Source organism: Coffea arabica, chromosome 4c (assembly GCF_036785885.1).
Source record: "Coffea arabica cultivar ET-39 chromosome 4c, Coffea Arabica ET-39 HiFi, whole genome shotgun sequence".
NCBI lineage: Eukaryota > Viridiplantae > Streptophyta > Magnoliopsida > Gentianales > Rubiaceae > Coffea > Coffea arabica.
Window position 1 is genome coordinate 7,933,508 of NC_092316.1, and position 8,359 is coordinate 7,941,866.

The 8,359-nt window shown below is 36.3% G+C and overlaps 1 protein-coding gene across 2 annotated transcripts; it reads left to right on the forward strand.

Annotated features, from left to right (window-relative positions):
- Positions 1-403: 403 nt before the first annotated feature.
- Positions 404-4,339, forward strand: LOC140004900 (homeobox-leucine zipper protein ROC8-like). Of its 2 annotated transcripts, none has more exons than XM_072045051.1 (10): positions 404-751; positions 882-999; positions 1,133-1,321; positions 1,417-1,884; positions 1,976-2,077; positions 2,219-2,428; positions 2,525-2,705; positions 2,868-3,136; positions 3,237-3,326; positions 3,412-4,339. In XM_072045051.1, the coding sequence occupies exons 1-10, from the start codon at positions 630-632 to the stop codon at positions 3,871-3,873; spliced, it is 2,211 nt and encodes a 736-aa protein (XP_071901152.1). In that variant the 5' UTR covers positions 404-629; the 3' UTR covers positions 3,874-4,339. The 2 variants fall into 2 exon arrangements, with proteins under 2 accessions (XP_071901152.1, XP_071901151.1); XM_072045050.1 differs by having other exon boundaries at positions 3,424-4,339.
- The last annotated feature ends 4,020 nt before the right edge of the window (positions 4,340-8,359 follow it).

The following is an 8,359-nucleotide window of genomic DNA, read 5'->3' on the forward strand; positions in this document are numbered from 1 at the left end:
GAGTGCATTTAGTGGCATTTTTTTAAAAAAAAAAAAAAAAAAGAAGAGAAAAACCCTTGAAGAGAAAGAGACTAAGACAGAGGTATTATGAAGAGAGATGTTGAGTGAGTAACCGTTATATTATGGTCCTTAGTCCTTATTGTGAGCTAAATTATGGGATAACGGTAACAAAAGTCAAGGAATCAAAAACCATAATATTTTCCCTTCTTTTTTTCTTTCTTTGCCTTCATATTATTTTGATCATCAAGATTCAAGATTCATCTCCTCCTAACCTAGTCCTCGAAAAGAAACTAGAGAGAGAGAAAAAAATCCCCCCCCCCCCCCCCCCACAAAAGAACCAACAGCAGCCTCTTTTTCCCTGTTTCTTTGATATTTTTCTCCCTACTACTACTACCACTACTCTTCAACTCCCTCCATTTACAACCCCTTCTGCTGCATCTCTGGCATGATGTAATATACCATCCCAACATCAATCTCTACACCTACTAGGAAATATATGCAGTTGAATGGTAATATAATGGCCATAGCTGATTCTTTTTCTCAAGTACTGCTTCTTCTTCTTTTGCATCATCAATTTTTTGAAGGAGAGTTTCTAGCCTCTTTTTTACTTGGTCAATATTAACAGATAGATGGACTATGCAAGTGGAGGCAGTGGTTCGGGTGGTGACCACCATCACCACCACGATGCCTCTGGTCGTAGGAAGAAAAGATACCATCGACACACTGCTCATCAGATTCAAAGGCTTGAATCGTAAGAGTTATATGTAGTTCTAAGTTTGCATATGCATTTGTTGTTGTTTGATGATGATACTAAGGTTTTGTTTCTCTCTCTCTCTCTTTTTGGCGTGTGTTATTTTATGCGTGTTGATGAAAACGAAAAGCATGTTTAAGGAATGTCCTCATCCTGATGAGAAAACAAGGTTGCAGTTGAGTAGAGAGTTGGGATTGGCTCCTCGCCAGATTAAGTTCTGGTTCCAAAACAGGAGGACGCAAATGAAGGTAATTTATTTATTTTTTCTATTTTGGAACCCTTTTGGATCATAGGTTGTTTTCTTGATGACATGATCTGGCGGTCCTTCTGTGATTGGTTTGACTTGGGCCTAACATGTTTTGGCTGAATATAATGACACAGGCACAACATGAACGAGCGGATAACTGTGCACTTAGAGCAGAAAATGATAAGATTAGATGCGAGAATATAGCCATCAGAGAAGCCTTAAAAAACGTGATTTGCCCTTCTTGCGGAGGCCCTCCGGTTGGAGAAGATTCCTACTTTGACGAGCAAAAGCTTCGAATGGAAAATGCCCAGTTGAAAGAAGAGGTAGAATTCTTAATTTCTTCTCGACTTTCAATGCTTAAATTTGCTCATGGTTTCTTGCTTGTGAACTAATTCAAGTTGTTTGTATTATTTTGTAGCTTGATAGAGTTTCTAGCATTGCGGCAAAGTATATTGGTAGACCTATTTCACAACTTCCACCAGTGCAGCCTATTCATATATCTTCACTAGACTTGTCCATGTCTAGTTTTGGAGGAGGAGGAATGGTTGGTCCATCACTTGACCTTGATCTTCTTCCAGGAAGTTCATCAACTATGCCAGGTTTACCCTTCCCAGCAATGAGCATTTCAGACATGGATAAATCCCTTATGGCTGATATTGCTGGGAATGCCATGGATGAATTGATTAGGCTTTTACAAACCAATGAACCTCTTTGGATGAAGTCCCCGGTCGACGGGAGGGAAGTTCTTAATCTTGAGAGTTATGAAAGAATTTTTCCAAGGGCTAACACTCACTTGAGAAGTCCAAATATACGGATTGAAGCTTCAAGAGATTCAGGTGTTGTGATAATGAACGGTTTAGCATTGGTGGACATGTTTATGGATGCGGTCAGCAGCCTTCTCTTTTTTTCACTTTATTTGATTTTATTTATTGTGTTTTCGTCAACATTGAATAATGAAAATTATGGCTGTTTTGTAGAATAAGTGGGTAGAATTATTTCCTACTATAGTCTCAAGGGCAAGAACACTTGAAGTAATATCATCTGGCATATTGGGCAGCCAAAGTGGTACACTGCAATTGGTAATTACTTCCTTTTTTTTCTTGTCCTTTTTGCATTTTCCGCTTTCAAATAAACACAGTTCCGTGCTATGGAAAGAGATCATGGGCTGTAATTTTTTTACCATTTGATGTTTTCATTTTAAATCCAATATTTTGATGCAGATGTATGAAGAATTACACGTGCTTTCACCTTTTGTACCCCCTAGGCAGCTGTACTTCCTTCGTTTCTGTCAGCAGATTGAGCAAGGTTCTTGGGCAATAGTCGATGTTTCGTATGATATTCCTCAAGAAAATCAATTTGCTTCTCCATGTAAAACTCACAGGCTTCCTTCCGGATGTTTGATACAAGATATGCCCAATGGCTACTCCAAAGTAAGTTCACTGTAGTAGTGTTATTAAACTAGTTTTTGTTTTTTGTTTCATTCCAGACACCACTAATTTTAGCTATAAATGCTATGCCAAATATAGGTTACTTGGGTGGAACATTTAGAAATTGAAGAAAAAGCTCCTGTGCACAGGCTCTTTAGAGATCTCATTCACAGTGGTTTGGCATTTGGTGCTGAAAGATGGCTTGCCACTCTTCAAAGAATGTGTGAAAGATTTGCTTGTCTGATGGTAACCGGCAATTCTACACGTGACCTTGGAGGAGGTACGTAAATTCGTTTTTGTATTCAATTAATTTCGACTTTTCCTCTAAAGTCATTATTTTTCTATACGAATATATTATTGTTTTCCTTTGGGATAATGCTTAGTTCAATTACTAGTATTTTTGCGTCCTTTTCTGAATTTATGGCTGCATTTTGGTGTACAGTAATTCCATCGGCTGAGGGGAAGAGAAGTATGATGAAACTTGCACAAAGAATGGTAAGCAGCTTCTGCCAAAGCATCAATCCATCCAATGGCCATCAATGGACAACACTCTCAGGCCTGAATGAATTTGAAGTTAGAGCCACACTCCACAAATGCACAGATCCTGGACAGCCTAATGGTGTGGTCCTTAGCGCAGCTACTACAATATGGCTTCCAATCCCTCCACAAAATGTCTTCGACTTTTTTCGTGATGAGAGGACCAGGCATCAGGTACTTGATGAATACACAATCAACCTTATTTAGATATAGAAACGTGATAATAATGTGATAATGGTGCAGATTAGATTATATTTTCCATTAATTTCTGCAGTGGGATGTTCTTTCCAATCAAGCTCCAGTACAAGAAGTTGCTCACATTGCCAATGGCTCTCATCCTGGAAACTGCATATCTGTTTTAAGGGTAATAGCATAACTATGAAACCGTTCTTTTCATAATACAACGTTCATTCATATGTAACAAAGATTAAAGTTGCTGATGATCCCAGAAATTCGAGCAGGCCTTCAACACAAACCAAAACAACATGTTGATTCTTCAAGAAAGCTGCATAGATGCATCAGGGTCGCTGGTAGTTTTTGGTCCAGTTGATCTTCCAGCTATAAACATAGCAATGAGTGGTGAGGATCCATCATACATCCCATTACTGCCATCGGGGTTCACCATAACACCTGATGGCAGGCCTGGTAACCAGCAGCAGATACAAGCTGCAGGAGGAGATGGAGCATCAACAAGTTCAAATGCAGCGGCAGCAGCAGTAATGGGGGGTGGTGGTGGTGGTAGGTCAGGTGGAGCTGGAGGTTCACTTATTACAGTAGTATTCCAAATACTAGTAAGCAGCTTACCATCAGCTAAAATGAGCCCAGAGTCAGTAAATACCGTTAATAACCTTATCGGCACCACTGTCCACCAAATTAAAGCTGCCTTGAATTGCTCCACTACTACTTCTTGATAATCATCTTCATTCAATTCAATTGAATTCAGGTAGCCAGCCAGCTCTTTTTGCTTCTTTCTACTTCTTATGCTGGATACTGCTGGTCATGATCCTCCTGTTGCATGCACCACTTATAAAATGCAACTGTCCCCTCATCTTTTGTTTTGTTTTTCTCGACCATAAATACTACTAGTACAGACCAGAAAGAACATTTTTCAGAGGCTATCCACCCTAGCTGCTCTTGTGTAGCTGGGGTATTAATACTATTACTTCAATGAAGAGGAGAGAAAGAAAGAAAGAAAAAGGAACTCTTAATTTCTTGGGGAGGGGAGGTTAGTTGGGATTATGAATGCTCCATCATCAATAGCTGAAGCTGACAAATTTGCTGCATCCATATGCTCCTGCTGCTGCTGCTGCTACTGGTGCTGTTTAACTGCAAGATTCATTACGGTTCACAACTACTTTAATTTATTTCAACTTTTGATTTTTTTTTTTTTTTTTGGTTGGGTGTGGGTGGATTTTTGTTTCGGTTTTCATCTATTATATATTGCTGAAAAAGAGGGAGTCAAGAACGCACCATACTAGTATTTCATGCTGTGGGCCTTCGTTTCTTTCTCTGTCAAATTGTGTTTTATTACACACAATTTTTCCGTTTTCTTGCTTCTTTTAGCTTTCTAAACACAGCAAGAATGTTGTATGGTTCGGGTATTGACTTCTGTATTCTTGAACTTTCTGTCTTTTCAATGGAAATTTCTTGTCTTTAGATTTTATTGTACTGTTTTGATATTGCAACAGCGGATTGTAACTTCTCACCCTACCCCCTTAATAGGTGTGGATCTTGCACGAGTTCAATTAAATACAACTCCTATTGATTAGGTGGACAAGCAAATAAACTGGGATTTTTCTTTTCATTTACCTTCTTCTATTTCTTTTGTCCATCACCCTTGTTTTTAAGTTATCAAAACTTAAAATAATAATATATACTAGGAAAATGGAAAATTTATCTTGATGAAAAAATTAACCATTATGCTAATTGAACTAAATAATTTATCATTTCATTTGTAGCCTATGGAAGGTTATTCATAACTTAATTGTATAAAGAATTTGATTTGTTTTCATACTTTAAAACTTTTTAATAGAGGACTTAACCTAATGACATGTACACTTACTTTTGACGAGATCTTGGTCTAATAATCTTCAAACTTCATAAATTCTCCATTCAAATACTATTTGCGGGTTGATTTACGGTAGTGTTGAGTTGCAAATTGCTTGATCTCACTATTGAGATTTAGATTTAATCTTATGTTAAAAAAAATTGAGAAAATTGTTTAAAAATATCTCTCATATTTCGTCAAATGAATTTATTCGCCCGTCACTATTAAAATATTAATTTTACGTCCCTCACAAATTCAAGTTAACGAAATTCGGTCTCAAATTAAGCTTTGAACAATTTTTAGTTTGAAATCACCATATGACTCATATGCAATCATTTTTAAAATATTAAGGATATATATGTAATTTTATTATTAAAATTAAAAAAATATAAAATATATATATACTTAAAATAAAAAAAAAAATATATATATATATATATATATATATATATATATATACTCGAGCTCGCGAGCTAACGAGTTTAATATTTTGAGCTCGATTTCAACTCCAGCCGCTTGTGAGCGGCTCGATTCGTTTGCAACCCTAATTCAGGGTAAAAAGCGATCGAAAATCCATGTGTATGCAATGTACAAAGAAAGTTACGCGCAGTTGAAAATAGCCAAAAAAAAATTATGCAATATACAAAAAAAAATTACGCGCGATTGAAAATGGCCAAAACCGTCCGGAACGGTCGCAGGTGTCCGTGCCCCATGTCCATCTCCCACCCACCCGACTTTGCCGTCCCGAGCCTCCAACAACAATGAACAATCTCCCTGTCACGGTGGTCCTGGAGTGTGAGAATAAAGACGGCCATGAGTTCAAAGTCATATTGTGGGTGGGACCAAAACAATGACAGATTGGATATCTTTTTCGTTAACATCAATTTAATTTAAGGCCACCACACCACTGTTGTATTGTATGACTCAGAAGTTGGGAGATTTAATTCGACAATAACGTACAATAAAACAATTAATAATCCATCCGTGTGTACCTCAGATATTTCAAATACCCCTTTTTTCCCCCTCCGTCTCATAAAAAATAGGCTCATTTTCCATTTTTAAAGAGTAGTTAGTTTGTTGTTTTACTAACACACCCATATTTAATGTATGTAGTTATTAGAAATTTTTTAATATATTAGTTGCCTTACAGTGGCTCCAAATTGAAAATTTTGACAATTTTATTTCTCTCGTTCATTTAAGTAAAACGTGTAACATAACTAGATTGAACTCTAAGTTTCAAGAACAATATGTGCCTCTTACTTCGAATGAATGGTCTAATATTTATAAGGGGTATTTGAGGAAAGTAAGAATAAAAATATAATTATTGTAACTATATTAACTAAATTTCTTAATCTGCGTGGAAAAAGAAATAGACTTATATATTTTTATGGGACGGAGGGAGTAACTAATACTCCCTCTCTTTTTTTTATAACTGACGTTTAAGGTTTTGCACACCAATTAAGAAAAGTTTTTCATTGCTTAAATCTATACACTACTTTCCTTTTATACCCTTATTAATTGTCCAATTCACCCATATTTTCTCTCACTAGAGTACTAAATGGTGTTGTTTTGCTAGGCCAAAAGCAATTAAGAACCCTGTATTGGAAAAGAGAGATAAAAGGGTAAAATTGTGAAAAAATAATTAATATTGTATGGGGATAATAAAACGACAGATAAAAGTACACTAGTGCAAATTTCTTAAACGTCAGTTATAAAAAAAGGGAGGAAGTAACAATAATGGGGATTTCTTGTTATGTAAGGTAAAAACTCGCAGTCTTTCTTAAAGCCAAGGAAGTGGATGGGTTCCATCAATCTCGGGAAGAAAATTGGCGTTGGGGGGCCATAGTGATAGTGCCATACTAATTAATCTCATTGTGCCCACATCAAATGTGGAATAGTCCATATTCACACAAAGTTCTACGACAAATGTACTGGGATTTTTTTTTGCTATTTTGGTACATGCATGCTTGATGGTTTTCGCATTCTCCTTTAATCCAAAGTGTTATGGTTGGGTTGAGTAAAACCAACAACAATTACACTTGGATTGAGGGTTTTTAAAAATTGGTTGAAGTTGTAATTCATTCTTCAGACAGGGAATTGCACATTGATTATGCTGGATTTTAAAACCATTGATTCATTCGAGTGAAATGAATACTGTTAAAGAATCAAATCCATCTTAAAACCTTAACAATCATATGATGGCTAGAAGTCTGTGATTTTGAATGTTGACATGCATGGTGATCAAGTTCTTGAATCCTATAGCATATAATTGATGCCTTAATTGGGATGGCAAAATAAATTGCAAGTTAGGCTGAGGGCTAGGTGAAAAGCCTTCAATTTCTGCCAATGAACACAACTGCAGTGCAGTGTTAGTTATAGTCAGTCCAACATTATTATTAAGTTCACTTTCTAGCATATTTTAATTTTCTATTGCTAGCTAAATTTAAAAAAATTTTTTTAAAAAAAAGAAAGAAGGAAATTAAAGGGTCCTTCAATTTGGTGGGTCCGATTTCTTTTGAATTTTTCTATATAATTGGCATGGTATAATTAGGAGTCGGTCCAATACTTGAAGTTATAGAGGCACTAGCAAGAAAGAGAAATCCTAGGAAATTATAGGATTTCCTCCTGAGTTCTGAATTCTGATCAGTATTGATCAGCAGCAAGAAAGCATGTGATCATCTTTCTCGAATTGGAGGCAGCACGTGTAATTGATCTTCAACTTCGCCCTAGGGAGCTTACAATGTGCAAAACAAGGAATTTGTACCTCAAATCTTAGGAGTGTGTTTGGATCGTAGATTATTTGGGATAATTTTTTTGAAAAAACATACTGCATCGCTTTTTTGATGTGATTCATGCGAGATAAAAACATAGTTGAAAAATGTGTTGATGATGACACAGGGAAATGAATTCTGGCGAATAATCCACTATCCAAATGATTAGGTATAATTTTACACGTCAAATAAGTAACAGAATACAACCATCATTTTTTTTTCACACAGTCTATGCATAAAAATACATAATCAATTTGTCGATTGGGCGGTTCAATCGGTAAAAAACTCATTTACCTTACATAAGAGAAACTAGTATTCGAATCTTGCTATCGATAATCTCCCATTAGTAGAATTATCTGTAAGAACCACTGTAAACGCCTGAAAAATGTGCTAATGGATTCTTTTGGCATCAGAATGGGATGGCATTCCTCCCCTAAATTTTCACTTGTGCACACTGAAGGAGCCTAACTTGCGTCGACTGACCGAGAATACTAAATGAGAACACAGAATCTCGAGGATTTGATAAATAGCCAAGAAGGGGGAGCAACTCTAAATATATGAGGGCCATTTTCCCACCTA

Coding starts and splice junctions, on each gene's coding strand:
- LOC140004900 (XM_072045051.1), top strand. CDS start 630: ATGGACTATGCAAGTGGAGGCAGTGGTTCGGGTGGTGACCACCATCAC. Junction 752..881: donor CAGATTCAAAGGCTTGAATC/GTAAGAGTTATA, acceptor GAAAACGAAAAG/CATGTTTAAGGAATGTCCTC. Junction 2,429..2,524: donor TGCCCAATGGCTACTCCAAA/GTAAGTTCACTG, acceptor TGCCAAATATAG/GTTACTTGGGTGGAACATTT.